At 41.8% G+C, this 19,736-nt stretch overlaps 2 protein-coding genes across 7 annotated transcripts in view; both read left to right on the top strand.

Moving 5' to 3' along the window:
* The window catches only part of LOC106613592 (dual specificity protein phosphatase CDC14AB), a 54,819-nt gene extending 42,856 nt beyond the window's left edge, over positions 1 to 11,963 (top strand). Inside the window, exons 14-17 of one of the 6 annotated variants that reach the window (XR_014378983.1) lie at positions 1,640 to 1,774; positions 2,759 to 3,161; positions 8,137 to 10,446; positions 10,492 to 11,963. Coding sequence is in view for 5 of the 6 variants with exons in the window: in XM_014216012.3 (XP_014071487.3) it covers positions 1,640 to 1,774; positions 2,759 to 3,161; positions 8,137 to 8,166 (568 nt within the window). In the remaining variant the exon portion in view is untranslated. The other 5 variants (XM_014216013.3, XM_014216012.3, XM_045687382.2 and 2 more) reach the window with 5 other exon arrangements.
* Positions 11,964 to 14,179: 2,216 nt separating this feature from the next.
* LOC106613990 (G protein-coupled receptor 88) lies at positions 14,180 to 16,347 on the top strand. Its single transcript, XM_014216884.3, has one exon. It carries the CDS (start codon positions 14,511 to 14,513, stop codon positions 15,582 to 15,584), a length of 1,074 nt encoding a protein of 357 aa, XP_014072359.1. The 5' UTR covers positions 14,180 to 14,510; the 3' UTR covers positions 15,585 to 16,347.
* Positions 16,348 to 19,736: the final 3,389 nt, after the last annotated feature.

Raw genomic sequence — 19,736 nt, 5'->3', positions numbered from 1 at the left:
CTACTCGCGCTGCTAAAACACTAGACCATTGTTACTCCAACTTCCGGGATGTATACAAGGCCCTCACCCGCCCTCCTTTTGGCAATTCTGACCACGACCCCATTTTGCTCCTCCCTTCCTATAGTCAGAAACTCAAACAGGAAGTACCCGTGCTAAGGACTATTCAAAGCTGGTTTGACCAAACAGAATCCACGCTTCAAGATTGTTTTGACTGGGATATGTTCCGGGTAGCTTCCGAGAATAATATTGACGAATTCACTGAAACGGTAACTGAATTTATCAGGAAGTGTATAGGAGATGTTGTACCCACTGGAATTATTAAAACCTACCCTAACCAGATCATCAAGGACAACACCCACCCGAGCCACTGCCTGTTCACCCCGCTATCATCCAGAAGGCGAGGTCAGTAAAGGTGCTTCAAAGCTTGTACCAAAAGACTGAAAAACAGCTTCTATCTCAAGGCCGTCAGACTATTAAATAGCCATCACTAGCACAGAGAGGCTGCTGTCTATATACACGGACTTCATTGGCCACTTTAATAAATGGAACACTAGTCACTTTAATAATGTCAATTTAATAATGTTTACATATCTTGCGATACTCATCTCCTATGTATATACTGTATTTTATACTATTCTACTGTATTTTAGTCTATGCCACTTTGACATTGCTCGTCCATATATTTATATATTCTTAATACCATTCCTTACTTATATTTGTGTGTATTGGGTACATGTGCAATTGTTAGATATTACTTGTTAGATATTGCTGCACTGTCAACTAGAAGCACAAACATTTCACTACACCCGCAATAACATCTGCTAAACACGTGTATGTGACCGATTTGGAGAGGAGAGGCGGCTTGGATTGTGAAAAGAGTTGATGGAAATTGAACTCCCTCTTTTGTGCTAGAGTACGGCCCTTAATAAGTGTTCCTCAAAGAGGAGCGAGCGAAGAGTGCTCTTCGACAGCTCTCTCCTCCCACTACTTTAGCCATCTTCCTTTCACCTACTCAAATGTGTGTGTCTCCGTGTGTGTGTCACTGAAAGGCAGAGGATAATCACGCTAGCACATCTCCTCTAGTTGTTGTACTCCTGAAATAAGAGCGTCCTTCAGCCCAGTACAGACTGATAGTTCACAGATGACCACGAGCAGCAAAGACAGACTGCTTTTATGAAGGAGCTGGGAGTGATGCCTCGTACCAGAACCAGCTTTTTTTCTGTCTCCTATTATCTTATTCGTTCCCACTCCCTTCACACTTCAATTATATTATACTAATATCAAAGATTCAACTATGGTGCTGTTGAAGTGCCTTACCTAATAAATAGTCCTTCAGATACCGTTCTGTAACATTGTCTGGTGTTACTGGGTACATCTTTCACTGGGGGTCGTCGTTAAAGTCTTGCCCATACGTTGTTTGTTTCTAACAATGGGATTTGCACTGTAGGTCCTTAATGTCTTTAAGGGGTGTACACTATCCAATTTGTGTGCCCGACGAAGATCATGTTTTCTATGTGTGTAGTAGAAGAAACTATTGTGTATGTTGGCAAAAGTTGTTACTTCTGTTAACAGCTGTTAAGTTTGTTACTCCACCTCACAATATTTACGTCCAAATCATCGTTCTCTTTCTTTCTCCCAGCAGGATGAACCTCGGAGTGGGCACTCAGGGCACCATCTCCCCTCTCAAGTCCTCCAAAGTCCCATCATCCTCTGCTTCGGCCAGCGCCAAGAGAATTGGCAGCAGCTCCTCCTCCTCGGCGTCCAACCTCAAGAGGTGAGCCTGCACCCTCCCCCCTACGCACCCCTCCCCGGAAACTTCTTACCCTTTACTCCTTTTTTTTTTTTTATCTAAACACTTCTTTCTTTCTTCCCTTTTCATCCTGCGTAGCCTCCCATCCCTCCATTTATCCACTTACCCTTTCTCTTGCCTCCTGTAGATTGGTTTATTCTATAACCTTTCTCTCTTCCCCCTCTTTCCTGCTCTTTCCTGTCCTGTCATATCTTTCTTGGCTGTCTCAGTCCCCTGGTTGTGTTTCTGCCTGTCTGTGACTACCCAATGCCCTGAGAACCAGTGGAAGGATATGCAGGGCAGAACAGTGTGTGTGTGTGTGTGTGTGTGTGGGGCTCACTAGACCGATTCACATAGAGGGTTGATGTGTTGCAGGCAGTGTGCTTTCCCAACAGACCGACTCTAAATCCCCCGCATTTTGCTGTGCAAGAGACCGGCACAGGCAGATGCACATAACCGAGAAAATATGCATCATCAACCTCTCCCCCTTGAGCAGTACCGGATCTACTTTGCTCTGTGGAGGATTTGTGAATGTTTCTTTTTCTATTCTACTGCGTGATATAACTGTGAATGTGTAGGTAGGTAGCCATGGCAATGAGAACTCCAGCTTCCCCCCTGGTGAATCTGGCAAAATGCCTGCAGTGCCGAAGGTGTGCATTACACTAACATGGGGTAGTCAGGCTCCTGTATCAGACTGCATGTTGACAATATAGATTGTCTATGTCTGACTCAATCCCCTATTCCACTGTTAGCTGATTGATTAACACACAACCGGTTTATACAGTCTCCTATCAGAGCCAATGTACCGTACCCAAAGGTAGCTGCCCTCTCCTTAGCCTGTGAAAGCAAAGGCAGTGGCTATCCCCTTGTCAGTGTGTTTGTTTGGGGTGTGTCCCTGTGTATTTACATGTTCCCACTCCTGCTACCTTTCCCTCCATATATTTGTCCACCCCCCCCCACACATCTCAGCTCCTCCATCAACTCCAGGCTAGCCAGCTCCCTAGGCAACCTGTATGCAGCCAACGGCGGTGAGGACAATAAGAAGCCGCCTTTCGTTCCCACTTCATCACCACCCTCCTCTTCAAGCTCGTCCATCGTCACCATCACTCCATCGGGCCGGACGGCTCCTGGTTCCTGCTACGTGGCTAATGGCACGCTTGGCACCAATTACCACCACCAAGAGGCCAACAACAATCAGTATAATTCCTCCCCCGCCGGGATCTTCAGCCACGGTGGCCTCGCGGGGGCCCCACACCATGCTGCAGGCAGGCTGGGGCCCGGGCCTGAGGTGTATGGCCCCTACAGATCCCAAAAACGGGGCTACTCCGGCCTGAGCAGACCCTCTGGCCGCTACCTCAGTCGCTCAATCCCCGTAAGTGTGTGTGCTCACCACCTGAAAAAACAAAACTCCAACAGTAGCATCTTTTTGGTATTTCCACTGTGACCCTTTTTTGACCTCTTTTGACCTCTTGTGTTTCCCCTCTGCACTTCTCCGTCAAACACGAGTTTCCTTCCTTTTTGTGCGGATGTTGTCATGTTATGATTGTAGCCAGTCGTCCTCTTCCTGCTGCTGCTGTAGCTTCTCCGCTGTCTGTGTGTCTAACTCTCTGGCTGCTCCACTGAACTCTATTCCTTGTCTGTCTTCATGGTGCTGAATAAGGACCTACAATGGCCTAGTTCCACTCTAAATGCCTACTTCATACATACCAACTACGGCTATTAGGCCATTTCACACCAGCCACCCATCTAGAGTTGAAAGCATTTACTGGAACATTTGGGCAGAACCCTAATTAGTGTTATGAACAATGAAGTTCCTCTTCCATTGTGTATTGGTGGGGAGACATTTTGCTAATTCACTTTATTTCCTGACCTGTTCAATGGATACTTGGGGATTTTGGCAATGAGGCCCTTTATCTACTTCCCCAGAACTTGTGGATGAAAATTGTATGTCTCTGCCCGCAGTTGATGGAAGTTGCAAAATAACTCTAGCGCAATTGCTAACTAGCGTTAGCACACGCTAGTTAGCATTGGCTTGCAGAACAGCCTCTAACTTCCTCCATACTGGACACAGACATAAGAATGGTGTACACGAGTTCATCTGACTCTGGTGAAGTAGATACAGGGCATCATTGCCAAAATCCCAAACTATCCCTTCATCTTATTCACCTCTATTGAGTGGATTCTAGCATCACATACCAATTAAAAATAATAAAGCTCCGCAACAGAAACAACACTAAACTGGAAATGCACTTTAACTACTAACCAGGTTGATTTTGTATAAACAAAGGGCTTTTGTGCACTGGCCTCATGATTCCTCCTGGTTGGGTGATTGGCTGGTTCCTTCTGGTTGGGTGATGGCTGGATGTCAATATGGTTCCTCCTGGTTGGGTGATTGGCTGGATGTCAATGTGGTTCCTTCTGATTGGCTGGATGTCAATGAGGTTCCTTCAGGTTTCTGGCTTTAACATAAGGAAATGTAATAACAGAGACATCTAACAACACTTTTTAAACATGACACTAACTTCTAACGCGTGTTGCTGTTTGATAGACGCAAGGGGGGCGCAATTACGCAGTGGATCTGTGTGACTGCAAGCTTAGTGTGGCCAAACGTTTTTTCATCGTTTTTTCTCTCAACAGCCCACGTGTCCCCCCCCTCAAGTGTTCCACAAGGATGCTGGCCCATGTTGACTCCAATGCTTCCCGCAGTTGTCAAGTTGGCTGGATGTCCTTTGGGTGGTGGACCATTCTTGATACACACAGGAAACTGTTGCATGTGAAAAACACAGTGGCGTTGCAGTTCTTGACACAAGCCGGTGGGCCTGGCAGCTGCTGCCATACCCCATTCAAAGGCACTTAAATCTTATTTCTTGCCCATTGCCCTCTGAATGGCACCCATACACGATCCATGTCTCAATTGGTTAAGGGCTTGTGAGTAAGCATTTCACAGTATGGTCTACACCTGTTGTATTCGACGCATGTGACAAATAACATTTGATTTGTCTCCAGGCTTAAAAATCCTTCTTTAACCAGGCTCCTCCCCTTCATCTACATTGATTGAAGTGGATTTTAATGGTTGATATCAATAAGGGATCATAGCTTTCACCTGGTCAGTCTGTCATGGAAAGAGACGGTGCTCCTAATGTTTTGAACACCGTGCAAATTCTAAACTGTTGTTATCCACTTGTAGAAGCTATTATTGGAGTAAAGCGCATTCATCCATCCCTCAGAAGGAAGCATCTCCCTCAGTTTTGTCTTAGCCCAACCCAGAGGGAAATCCTAACCTCCCTTCCAAAAAGCAGTTGTTAGTTGTGGTCCAGTGCCAGACTCAGTCATACTATAGAGCTCACTCATTTCCTGAGATGCGAGCCCAGTAATTCTCCTCCTTCCTTTACCATGAACTCATGGAGGCCTTTCATAGGCCCTGACCACAAGGGCCTGACATCTGAGGCTAGTTCCTGGAACTTCCCACACTTGCGCCAGCAACGCCAGTGCCAGAATTCTCACCCACTGCTTCTCAGCCAACCTAGATTGTTGCACCGTTATCATTCATTTAACATTTTAGGATTGACTGGCTCAAAACCTGCTACTCTTGCACAGATATCAAGTTAATTCACGTTCAATCCCCATCACCTTGCCTATGCCTACTAAATAAGTAAAGGATAGATGAATGAATGAATGAATATCTTCCAATATACACCCCTCACCCTTCCTAGGTGATGGTAACACACATACCATACTAGCAGCCACAACCACCAGCCCACAAACGGTGTGAAAATAAGGTAACAAGTGATGTGACAGACAGTGCTTATGACAGTGGTGGAAAAAGTACCCAATTGTCATGCTTGAGTAAAAGTGAAGATGCCTTAATAGAAAATGACTCAAATAAAACAGTCACCCAGTAAAATACTACTTGAGTAAAAGTCAGTATTTGGGTTTTAAATATACTTAAGTACAGTGTATTCAGACCTCTTGACTTTTTACAAATGTTACGTTACAGCATTATTCTAAAATGTATTAAATAAAAAAATGTTAATCAATCTACACACAAACCCCATAATGACAATGCGAAAACAGTTTGTTTTCATTTTTGCAAATGTATTAAAAATAAAAAACATACCTTATTTACGTAAGTATTCAGACCCTTTGCTAAGAGACTTGAAATTGAGCTTGTGCATCCTATTGCCATTGATCATCCTTGAGATGTTTCTAAATCTTGATTGGAGTCCACCTGTGGTAAATTCAATTGATTGGACATGATTTGGAAAAGCACACACCTGTCTATATACGGTCCCACAGTTGACAGTGCATGTCAGAGCAAAAACCAAGCCATGTGTTTGAAGGAATTGTCCGTAGAGCTCCGAGACAGGATTGTGTCGAGGCACAGATCTGGGGAAGGATACCAAAAGATGTCTGCAGCATTGAACGTTCCCAAGAACACAGTGGCCTCCATCATTCTTAAATCGAAGAAGTTTGGAACCACCAAGACTCTTAGAGCTAGCTGGCTGCCCGGGCAAACTGAGCAATCGGGGGAGAAGGGCCTTGGTCAAGGAGGTGACCTAGAACCCGATGGTCACTCTAATAGAGCTCCAGAGTTCCTCTGTGGAGATGGGAGAACCTTCCGGAAGGGCAACCATCTCTGCAGCCCTCCACCAATCAGGCCTTAATGGTACACTGGGCAGACGGATGCCACGCCTCAGTAAAAGGCACATGACAGCTCGATTGGAGTTTGCCGAAAACCACCTAAAGGACTCACCATGAGAAACAAGATTATGCTGTGGGGATGTTTTTCAGCGGTAGTGACTGGGAGACTAGAAAGGATCGAGGGAAAGCTGAACGGCGTAAAGTACAGAGCGATCCTTGATGAAGACCTGCTCCAGAGAACTCAGGACCTTCGACCGGGGTGAAGGTTCATCTTCCAACAGGACAACAACCCTAAGCACACAGCCAAGACAACGCAGCAGTGGCTTCGGGACAAGTCTCTGAATGTCCTTGAGTTGCCCAGCCAAGGCCTGGAGCCCGATTGAACATCTCTGGAGGGAGCTGAAAATAGCTGTGCCGCGATGCTCCCCATCCAACCTGACAGAGCTTGAGAGGATTTGCATAGAAGAATGGGAGATACTCTCCAATTACAGGTGTGCCAAGCTTGTAGCATCATACCCAAGAAGACTCGAGACTGTAGTCGCTGTCAAAGGTGCTTCAACAAAGTACTGAGTAAAGGGTCTGAACACTTATGTAAATGTCATATTGCAGTTTCTTCTTTTTTTTTATACATTTTCAAAATGTCTTAACCTGTTTTTGCGTTGTTATTATGGGGTATTGTGTAGATTGATAAGGGGATTTAACAAAAAAATCAGTTTTAGAATAAGGCTGTAATGTAACAAAGTCAAGGGGTCTGAATACTTTCAGAATGCACTATATCAGAAGTAAAAGTAATTGCTAAAATATACTTGAGTATCAAAAGTAAAGTAAATTATTATTTTAATGTTTTTTTTATGTACAGAGAGCCAGGGTCACACTCCATCACACATAATTTACAAAGAAGCATGTATGTTTAGTGAGTCCACCAGATCAGAGGCAGTAGGGATGACCAGGGATGTTCTCTTGATACGTGTGTGAATTAGACCATTTTCCTGTCCTGCTAAGCATTCAAAATGTAACCAATACTTTTGGGTGTCAGGGAAAATGTATGTAAAAACGACACTATTTTCTTTAGGAATGAAGTGAAGTAAGAGTCCTCAAAAATATAAATGAGTAAAGTACAGAAACCCCAAAAACTACTTAAGAAGTATTTTTACTTAAGTACTTTACATCACTGCAGAGGGGCTGGTTGAGAATGGAGAATATTGTATTACTGTCTCCTTGTTTTGCCAGTCAGTGGAGTTGTTCCTTTATCAGAATTCCAATACCCTATCAGAATCCCATGACCTTCTCTCCCTTCTTGCACAATTCATCTCATCCCCATCTGTTTGCCAGTCCTGCTAATTCCTGCTCTCTACCTCGCAGCTTCCTGCTCTTGCCCACACACAGACACCCTGTCTGTCTTGTCCACCATAAATCTATTCATTAGTCCAGGAAAATGCATTTGACATTTAAATGATTGTCTATTTTAATGGCTTTTCTATACCTTTGTAACCAACCGTTCAAGTGTAACCTGTTAGGAATAGAATATTTCACACAGGCTTGTTAGATAACAACCTTCACCCTTTGTTTTTTTTGTCGTCAACACTTGAACAATTAGATGCAGTGATTTGCTTTTCTATTTGCATTAGAGCCAGAGGCTGTGTTATAATCCACTGTGATTCACTGTCATATTTTGTCTCTCTGTCTCCCTTCTCCGTCTCTTGCAGTCCCTTCAATCTGAATATGTTCAATACTAAAGCGCTGGTTCTGCGTTGACCAAGACCAGACAGACACCTTGACACTGGACCTCTGACCTGGATGGGATGGAGTCTCCCACCCCCTTTTTTTTCTCTCTCAATATCTCCCCCACTCTCTCCCGCATACTGAAAGGAAAATTAATAAACCGTGGCATCTGAATGGGTGTGGTCTTTGGAGACGGGCACATCGACAGCCACAAACTCCCAAGGGCTCATGGAACTTTGAGTTTTGGGCTTCTTCTGTCTGCTTCAGACGGCCTCGATCCACCCTAACTGCAGTCACTGTTTGGATAATGCTTACAAAGGGCGATTTGTTTACCTAGCTTTTGTCTTTTATTTTTTGTTTCTGGCGAGCTATAATTAGGCGTGGCCAGGCTGTGACTATGTGAGTGCTCTTTCTTTAAAGCTGAGATCCGGCCATATACATAGGCTGTAGGTTCTAGGCTTTCCTGCGTCACATATCTGTTTTCTTTTATATGTTTATGTGCTAATACTGTATACACAACACATGACTTGTACTGGGGGGGAAAAAATGTATTTTCTTTTTTAGACGAGAAAGGATTTTATACATGAAATATGACAATTTTGTTGCCTGGATAAAGAAATGTTTATTTAGAAGTGGGTTAAAGAACATGTTTTGGTTTATGACAATTCTATTTTTGTCTCTTGAGTGTAACTACTTCACTAACAATATATCTAGATCAAAATATGTGAAATTAATGGAGAGGCGGCGTACGGTATTTTGCGAGCCGAGTTCCTTATCAACAAAGTATTTACAGGACCAGGCTCAGGGTAAAGTGCTCTCCTATTTACGATTGTGTTTTGTGCGTGCGTGACGGTGTACGTCCGTGTGTAGTAGCATCTACGTACCATAGACTATGAGAATATGTATGTATGTGCCCATGTGAGCGAGTGTTTGCGCGTGTGCATGAAAGAGGTTGAGTGGTGACCGTGTGTGTAGGGGGTTGTCTAGAGATCATGTGTGCAGTCCTCTGGTGATGGGATCAAGCGAAGAGATGTGAATGGAAGAGAATTACATATAGGGAAGAAATGAATGCTGTCTCTTCACTATTCTAAAAATATTTTTTGTTTGTTTTGATTAAATCAATTCAATCGACGGGTGGGTTTTGGTACCCCCTTTTCAATTGGAACTAATTAATAATGTTCTCCTCGTTGCAAGCCTACAGGAGATTTGCATATAAATGGGACAACGATAGTATTTATCCTATCATGATATGATAACTAAAGTCATACCTTCAACCAGCGTTGTGTAGGCCTTGTGACTATGTACTGTATGCTTAGCATGACGAACTAAACGGATGATTCAAACCGTGGTCATTACTAGAGGAAATTTGAGTTGTGGTGTTGGACTGACACCACACAAGCCTCAGTCCCTACAGTATACTGTTCATGCCAGGCAGCTCAGCAACCCTCTCCACAGACACTGCACTCCACAGACACTGCAATCATGCTCTTTTTAAAGGGAAAATGTTTGATTTTAATGAGCAGATTTTCAGTGTTATTCGGCCCACATTGACTCGCTGTAGATTACGAAACTTGATTCGTGGCAGCCTATTTTTAAACACACACACACTACTGTAGAACCAATTATGTTAGTTGTTTTATAATTAAGGCGCAGTGGAAGTTCATCGCTATTACTGAAATATTTCCATGTTGTGTGTCGTGTTTGTGTTGAATGTAAAAACAAGTCAGAGACTGTTTTTTCCTGGCTTGTGTGTATTATAATTAGTTCAGCTTGTAGATGGCGAGAACTTTTCAGCTTTGCAGGTAGAGGTTCCTAAAAAAAAACTGAAAAGCACAACTGTCCCCCAAAAATGCTTTCTTTAGAATGTCATATTGGGTGCACAATGCAGCGGTCATTATCAAAGCTGGTTTTCTACCAATGAGTATGGCATACTGTGGCCCAACTAAGTACATTTTTCTGTTGGACCTTGTAACAATGGATCCATATATTTGGATGCTTCTTATTTTTTTTATTTTATGTAGTAGAATATTGACGTTGATTTGGGTAACAAAAAAAAAAAAATGGGTACAGAAGCGTCTGTTTATCACTGATTTTATCATTTTTGTTATTATTTTAGGCCTCTGTACAGTCCTGGCAGTGAAATTATTTTGTTTCAAAATGGAGAATCTTAATGCAAGTATTCTACCTCCATGAAATGTACAATTTTAATAGCAGAAAAATTCTTACTTGCATATATTTTTTCAAGCAGTATGTTATGAAAATGTTATAACTTTAGATTAGTATTTTTTCATACAGTAGACACATTTGCATTTTAGTATGCTTACTGTATGTACACAGAGCAAAAATATAAACGCAACATTTTAAAAGATTTTACTGAGTTCATTTAAGGAAATCATTCAATTGAAATAATTGCATTAGGCCCTAATCTATGGATTTCACATGACTGGGGATACAGATATGCATCTGTTGGCCACAGATACTGTACTTTAAAAAATAGGTAGTGCCATGGACCAGAAAAAAAACAGTCAGTATCTGGTGTGACCACCATTTGCCTCATGCAGCGCGACACATCTCCTTCGCATGGAGTTGATCAGGCTGTTGTGGCCTGTGGAATGTTGTTCCACTCCTCTTCAATGGCTTGGCTGTGCGAAGTTTCTGGATATTGGCAGGAACTGGAACACGCTGTCGTACATGTCAATCCAGAGCATCCCAAACATGCTCAATGGGTGACATGTCTGGTGAGTCTGCAGGCCATGGAAGAACTGGGACATTTTCAGCTTCCGGGAATTGTGTACAGATCCTTGCGACATGGGGCCGTGCATTATCAGGCTGACACATAAGGTGATAGAGGCCCATTGTTATGCCATTAATTTGCCGCAATCACGTCACAGTATGTCTGTGCATTCAAATTGCCATCGATAAAATGTAATTGTGTTCATTGTCCATAGCTTATGCCTGCCCATACCATAACCGCACCGCCATCATGTGGCACTCTGCTCACAATGTTGACATCAGCAAACCGCTCACCCCCACGATTCCATACACGCTGTCTGCCATCTACCCGGTACAGTTGAAACTGCGATTCAGCCATGAAGAGCACACTTCTCCAGTGTGCCAGTGGCTATCGAAGGTCACCATTTGCCAACTGAAGTCGGTTACGACGCTCTACTGCAGTCGGGTCAAGACCCTGGTGAGGATTACGAACACACAGATAAGCTTCACTGAGACAGTTTGTGCCAAAATTCTTCAGTTGTGCAAACCCACAGTTTCATCAGACGGTACCGCAGGTGAGAAGCCGGATGTGGAGGTCCTGGGATGGCGTGGTTACACGTGGTCTGCGGTTGGATATACGGACATATTCTCTAAAATGAGGTTGGAGGTGGCTTATGGTAGAGAAAATGAACATTAAATTCACTAACTCTGGTGGACATTCCTGCAGTCAGCATGCCAATTGACATGTGTTGTGTGACACAACTGCATATTTTAAAGTGTCCCCAGCACAAGGTGCACCTGTGTAATGACCATGCTGTTTCATCAGCTTCTTGATATGCCCCACCTGTCAGGTGGATTATCTTGGCAAAGGAGAATTGCTCACTAAGAGGGATGAAAACAAATGTGTGCATAAAACTTGAGCAAAATAAGTTTTAGTGCGTATAGCACATTTCTGGTATCTTTTTGTTTCAGCTCATGAAAATGGGACCAATACTTAACATATCGCGTTGTATATTTTTTTGTTCAGTGTATATATTTTACATTTACAGTTAATGCAGGTTTCTAAAGGAAGTAACAAAATAAAAACGCATTTTAAAGATTCTTGCCTCTGTAAATTATTTATTGTACTTGCTCTTTTTTTCTCTTCAGAACTTGCCATATTGACAGATAAGAGTACATTTGTATTTGAAGGAAGGAACACAAGCTCCGACTGATTCTGGTTGTCTTGGTTTCACAGCTGTATAGCCTTTCAGCTGTCAAACAGGTAAATAATTTGTTTGAAAATGCTAACCGAACATAGCATATTTTCTTAAAATAGTGCACTTATTTCAAATGACTAGCTAGGCACATCAACACAGAGCCTTCTATTGCAATAAAGGGCTTTGTATCATCTTTGCTTAGGCAGGGTAGTTCACCTGAATTTCTTATCTTGAAAGAGATTGGAAACAGCCAGAGACAATTGTTATCTTCGATGACCAAATACAAAATTGTAAAATATTGAACGAAGAAATTAACTTTTTGGAAGCATTGTTTCTAGTCTAACTATATTTGCCATATGTGAACATGTGACGATTTTAAATTTCATTACTAAATAAATCAAGAGTCAATTAGTTTCTTATGGTTCATAAAGATACATTTCAAGATAAGGAAGCATTGCATGTTTTTAGGTGAACGTTCCCTTTATACATCAGTGACAGAGGTTTTTAAAAAAATAGTTTTTATTGTTTCTGCCTGTCCTTTTACCAATTGGTACTCCTGTGTGTGTCTGTGAGCACAGTCTTTAAAGGGACAAGTCAGTAATGAATTCTGCATGCGTTTGAATTGCTAATGACGTTTAGTTTTTCACAGCTTCATAGCTTGGTGCCAAACAGCCCTGTTTTGATTACATAACTATAACAAAAAAAACTGTGAAATTGACTTTTCTTGTTCTTTCCTGTTTTCTCTCGACTTTTCTCCCTTAATAAAGTGGTTGTTTTTGTTTTATTATTTTTGTTTTTGTAGAAAACTATAGTGAGAGCTTAGATCATTTCCTGGGTGTGACTTGGGCAGTTTCCATTTCTCATTACAGCATGTTTAGAGAGTCTTCCTGTGTACGTGAAACTGCCTTGTAAAGGAATCAAATCAAATTGTATTTGTCACAAACACCGAATACTGCAGGTGTAGACTTTACAGTGAAATACTTACTTACAAGCCCTTATCTAAAAATCCAGTTAAGAAAGAAAAGTGTTAAAGTATTTACTAAAATAAACTGAAGTAACATGTTATTATATCTTTTTTTTTATTGAAAAATCATTAAGTTGCAACAATAAAATAACACTAGCGAGGCTATATACAGGGGGTTACCTGTATGAGGTACACATAATAGGACTGTTGGTTATTTTTATTTTTAGAGAACATAATTTGCTCTAAATCAGCCATTGGAGATTGTGTAAGGTGTAACCTATAATGTACACTACAGTATGATTATTTGTGTGGTTTTTATACGAAGTTGTTTTGTGTGAGCTACTGTATGGTTCGAAACCCTTTGCTGAATCATTTAAAACATCCAAATGCATGGGGCTCTTCCCATTTCAGTTTGTTCCAATCCAGGCCATGTTGATTCTCTTTCATATAAGTGTCTTGTAGCTATTGAAATGCTGCAGTCATGGTGGATAATAAGAGGAATGCCATTGACTGGTATGGGTTTTGGCTTTGTATACACCCTTCAATGATCTATCAAAACAGTGGTGTTCACATTTCCTGCCTGTTATATAGGCCGCGTTTCAATCTGGCAAATGGTGCATTTCAAATGTTTCGCTTGCATAAGTGCATTAGATTTGCACAGCAGTTAGTCCAGTATGGAGGGAGAGTTAGGTATTCGGGTCTGTCTTTTTTTTTTTTTGTGCACTGGATGAATTCTCAGTCAGGATTGCCATCAACTGAACAGGTTATGCCCATTTCTAAATCAAGTGTTAACTCCCCTCGGCCTCCTTCCAGGACATCCTGCTGTATCAAATCAAACACTCTTCAAAACGCTTTCTGGAAATGGCCAATCTGCAACTGATTGAAAACCAGCCTTGGTGTTGGTGGAAAGACATTTTACTAATATTGTAGGCCTATAATAAAAAGGGATTACAGAAAACAGTCAATCTCCATTTTATTATATTTAAGAATATATTATTTTTCAACAAATGGATGTTTTAGCCTGGCTAGATGTTCAAAAGGCTTCTCTGACTCTCGTCTCATTAAATGTCAGGCAGCCAGCCATTCTATGTGGATGCATTGGTTTTGTGACTCAACTCCTATATAATCACATATTATGGATTTTCCTTATTCAAGTTTAGTAGGATAGCCTATGCTATATTCCTTTAATGTATGATATAGGCCTATTTGCGTTTCCATCATAATTATTGGAAATAGCACATGAAAATCATTCAATGTTTATTAATACGCCACATGCAGTAGGCTATATGTTTAGGGTAGGTGTTATCATGAACCTGCTCTCTGCTCCAGTCGTCTCATACGTCTTTGTTGATCTAGTGTCTGCAGCATCACCACAGGCGCTCAATGCAACTGACTGCTGCCTCAATATGGAAACTAATTTCCACTGAGGGAGAACAGACTAACATCAACAATATTGCAAAATGACCACTTACCGTTTTTTCGTATGAAAAACATATTTTATTCTTCGAACATGCAAAACGACTCGGCGCAACTGGCAGACTGCGATGTGGGACACAATGCCAAAATCAGTCTTGCGGCACTCTATTCTCTCATGTGCCTGTTTGGGACCATTTTAAACCTTTTGGTTGTCTACCTGGTCGTGACATTTAAGAAACTTCGGACGGCTAGCAATGCGTTTATTGTGAACGGCTGTATAGCCGACCTGTTGGTGTGCGCATTTTGGATGCCGCACGAGGCGGTGGGAATTTATTCTGGAAGCCCTTTCCCGGCTGGGTACCAAGCCTTCAAAGATGCACTCTTATTCCTCGGCATCACTGTCTCTCTTCTCTCCCATTCCCTGATCGCCGTCAACCGATACGTGTTGATTACCAAATCACCAGTGACCTATCTGTCCATCTACCAAAAAAGACGCATAGAATGGATGATAAGCGCGTCGTGGCTTTCGGCGCTGGGATTTATTTTACCCTGGATCACATCTTTACGTTACCCACAGGAAGGATGCTCATATCTCCCGGCTTCCGCAGCATCACTGCTCAAAGGAGGGAAGCCCATTTTCTCTGACCCATTTGCAGCTGGTACCCTGGCGTTGACTATTATTGGTCAGACAATGGTTGTTCTGTATTGCTATTTAAAAATCTTTCGAAGGGTGCAGATCAGTGTGAAGAGGGTCAGCATATTACATTTTCCTATAGTAAATAACCTTCCCTATTCGTTCCCCAGAAAGGACAAACGTTTGGGGTTCTACGTGTTGGCAGTGTGTTTCATATTCATACTCACTACACAGCCTCTTTTCTGGGTGTTATCAGTAGCACTTTTTACCACAGTGCCATTGGCACTAAGGACTTCTTCATGGATGTTTTTCTGCACTCTCTTTGTTACAAACCCTTTTCTCTACACGTGGAAGAACGAGGAGTTTAGAAAATCTTTCAGATCCGTGCTCAAGGGAGAATTTTGGAGAGGGTCTACAGTTGGGGTTGAGCCCATCACAATTAATACAATATCTCACCTTCTGCCGAGACAAAACAGTAGAAGGGCATTTTTGGCTGAGATAAATTGAACAGCATCTGAACTGCAATGACATTGGTCCCTGTAAGGATACAAACCCTACAGTGTTTTAGAAAGCTTACCTGGCAACTCAATTGAAAATGACGCTATTGGTTGCTCAGATTTGTAAAACATTAGTGATGCTGTTAAGGTATAATTATTAATATTATTAGTATTATTATGTAGTGCCATTATGCAATAAATTGTAGGTCAACCAGAAGAACACTCAACAAATGAACAAATAGTTTGTAAAACATTGTGTATCAAATTCGTTTTTGTTTATATTCATGTATTTTTCTATATACATTTTTATGCACCATGGTTGTACTAAGCCTTTATGCAAATTGTAAATCCGCTTATGTGTTCATTTGAATAAAGCTGAAAATGAAAGTGCAAGAAAAACGTTTTGTCACATTTGCCTATTACACTTGACTAGGTGCAGTGTCCTTGTGTGTCCAGATGCACCTGAGGTCACCATCAGTGCTTTCTCATCTGGGAGCAGCAGGGATGGCCACCCCCCTTTTACCATTGAGTGGGAGAGAAAAGGGAATCACTTGCCCCAGAATTTTCACTGACACAAAAATGGAACCGTCACGGGCTGGCTTCAATAGTTTACCAGTGTGTGGCCAAGAATGTGTTGTCCGAGTCAAGGAAGAGATGACACTGGAGGTGCAACCTAACAGTACAACTACTTACTACTTTAATCCGTGCAAACATCCAGGGGTGCAACATCTCTAAGCGTATGCATGCCTCATCTGATGATGGTATTGGAAATAATATCCCTAACGGTCGTTGTTTACGACAGTGCATCTTTTGATGAATCATTTTACAATTTGCATTTTAAAACGATAGCATTTTGACAGGTATATGCTTCCATATCACTTATGTTGTTTTTCACAGCCTGTTTGTGCTCTTTGTAGACGGATCAGCGAACACGAGTATCCAGGCCTACCCGTTGCAGACCATTTCCTACAGGTTCAGCTGAACCTGACCTGCTTGTCGGACATGCACCCCAAAGCCAAGCAGTACACGTCTGGACCAGGATCCCAGATATGATACTACCCAAAGAGGCCATGATTACAAACAGCCATTCAATCATTAAGAACTTCCAAAAGCACCACAAAGGCATCTGATTGTAGAGTGAGTCACCACGGTGGGAATACAGAGGGAGCATTTTTTAATGCCTCTGTACAAGGTATGAAGTAGCCACCAGTATATTGTCATACTGTATTTGCTGCCTTGTAATAATTTCCTCAATCAATAAATTGATATAAATTCCTTAAAGCATAGCATTTTATACAAATGTATAAGTATTATGATAGCAAACGGTATCAAGGAAATAAGTGGTCAAAGAGTACTGATTTTATGAATTGTTAGTCAATTGTAAAAAGGAAACTGGTTTTAACCTGGAAGACTAACTAGTCAGAGCTTAATGCTGTTAATCTTGCCAGTTCTACATCTTTAAACATCTTAGTAATACAGGCTTGTGCATGTTTTGCACCGCATTCCCTGAAATGCCATGTTATCGAACTGTGGTGTCCCTCTTTTGTCCCTGCAGCATAGCCTGAGTCTAAGGCGTCCACTCAGTTGGCAGCTACAATGACTGGCTGTCTGGTCAGCGGAATCACTGGAGGGTCCGTGGCAAGATTCATGCTGGCTAAATGGCTCAACTGATGTTCCCTTAAATCACCTCATTGTGTGGGATTTATTCTTGAGCCATTCAGTCTCATCCATAGTGCCTACAGTCAAATCAAACTTTGTCACATGCGCCGAATATATGTGTAGACCTTATCGTGAAATGCTTACTTACAAGCCCTTAACCAACAGTGCAGTTCAAGAAAGAGTTAAGAAAATATTTACCAAATAAACTGAAGTAAAAAGTAACACAACAAAATAACAATAACGAGGCTATATACAGGGGGTACCGGTACCGAGTCAATGTGCGGGGGTACAGGTTAGTCAAGGTAATTTGTACATGTAGGTAGAGGTAAAGTGACTACACGTAAATGTAAATAATCCGGTGGCCATTTTGGTAATTTTTTTGTCTGTTTTACGGCTTGGTGGTAGAAGCCATAAATAAGACTGCTGAACGATTAACCAAAATGGCCACCGGATTATTAACATTTACAATTCATACAGCGAAGAAGCTTAAAGGCCCAATGCAACCGTTTTTTATATCCATATCAAATCATTTCTGGGTAATAATTTTAAGTACCTTACTGAAATAGATTTCCATTCAAATGGGCAAAAATATATTTTTAGCAAAAAAATCGAGCAAGAAATTTTCTAGCACTGTCTGGGAGTGGTCTGAATTGGGAGCGGGAAACTGAAACTAGCTGTTATTGGTTGAGAGGTTTGGAACTCTTTGTTTTTGGTCTATTAACCAATTTACCGCATGGTGATGTTACCACGGAAAGCCCAAACTCCTGCCCATGCAAACCTGATGATTAGAAGCTCCTGTATAGATTGTACTCTGAGTGTACAAAACAGTAGGAACACCTTCCTAATATCGAATTCCACCTTTTTTTGCCCGCAGAACAGACTCAATTCATTGTGGCACGGACTCTACAAGGTGTTGAAAGCGTTCCACAGGGATGCTGTCCCTTGTTTACTCCAATGCTTCCCACAGTTGTGTCAAGTTGGCTGGATGTCCTTTGGGTGGGAGACAATTCTTGATACACATGGGAAACTGTTGAGTGTGGAAAAACCCAGCAACGTTGCAGTTCTTGACAGACTCAAACCGGTGCGCCTGGAACATACTACCATACCCCCATACATATTTTGTCTTGCCTATTCACCCTCTGAATGGCACACACAAATAATCCATGTCTCAATTGTCTCCAGGCTTTAAAATCCTTCTTTAATCTGTCTCCCCCCTTCATCTACACTGATTTCAAGTAGATTTAACAAGTGACGTCAATAAGGGATCATAGCTTTCACCTGGTCAGTCTGTCACAGAAAGAGTAGCGTAAATTCTAGACTGTTGTTATACACTTGTACAAGATATTGTTGGAGTCAAGAGCATTCATCCATCCATCCATCCCTCAGAAGAAAGCATCTCCCTTGGACTCTGCCGTAACCTAACCTAGAGGGAAATCCAAACTTGTTTTTGTATACTCAATGTATTTTCAAACAGCAACTATCAGGAACAGTGGAGGCTCCTGAGAGGAGGAAGGGGAGGACCATCCTCAATGAATTTCATAAAAATTGTGAAACTTTAAAAGTTATCCTTTTAAGATAAAACTATACTAAATATGTTCACATGTCAACAAATAATTTATTAAAACACAATTAAGGTCTATAGTAACCTCAACAGCACTCTGTAGGTTAGCACCATGGTGTAGCGGTCCCGTGTGGCTCAGTTGGTAGAGCATGGTGTTTGCAAAGCCAGGGTTGTGGGTTCGATTCCCACGGGGGACCAGTACGGTAAAAACAATGTATGAAATGTATGCATTCACTACTGTAAGTCGCTCTGGATAAGAGCGTCTGCTAAATGACTAAAATGTAAATGTATGTCAAATGTAGCTGGAGGACAGCTAGCTTCTGTCCTCCTCTGGGTACATTGACTTCAATACAACATGTAGGAGGCTCATGGTTCTCACTCCCTTCCGTAGACTTAAACAGTAATTATGACAACTTCCAGAGGACGTCCTCCAACCTATCAGAGCTCTTGCAGCATGAACTGACATATTGTCCACCCAATCAGAGAATGAATCTAGTACTGAAAGCATAAACTACAGCTAGCTAGCACTGCAGTGCAAACAATGTGGTGAGTAGTTGACTCAGAGAGAGAAAAAGAAAACCGTTTTGAACATTAATTTCTTCCAAAATTAATAAAAAAGAGTGAGACAGAGAGCTAGCTATATTTGATTGTATTTTTGTGTTTAAACTTTCACTTTCACTTAGCTAGCCTACTCAAACACCCGGCTCAAACCGAGAGGGATGCTATGTTAGCTAGCTGGCTATGGCTATCCAACACAAGTCAAGGTAAGCTGTTGGTTTGATTAATTTATTGCCACTGGGGCCAACCGGTATAACTGCTAAACTAATTTCTGACTGTACACTGTACTGCATGATTGTAGCAGGTTTACTAACACGTTAGTTCTAGTAGTTCTAGTTGACTATGACGTGACAACGATGTAGGCTGTGTGTAGCGGTTAGCGGT

The sequence above is a fragment of the Salmo salar genome, chromosome 10 (assembly GCF_965601325.2).
Source record: "Salmo salar chromosome 10, fSalSal1, whole genome shotgun sequence".
Taxonomy (NCBI): Eukaryota; Metazoa; Chordata; class Actinopteri; order Salmoniformes; family Salmonidae; genus Salmo; species Salmo salar.
The sequence above is the reverse complement of the archived record's forward strand: the minus strand, read 5'-3'. Positions and strand labels throughout refer to the sequence as shown.

What these genes read in the sequence shown, in the direction of transcription:
- LOC106613990 (XM_014216884.3), top strand. Translation starts at nt 14,511, where the DNA reads ATGAAAAACATATTTTATTCTTCGAACATGCAAAACGACTCGGCGCAA.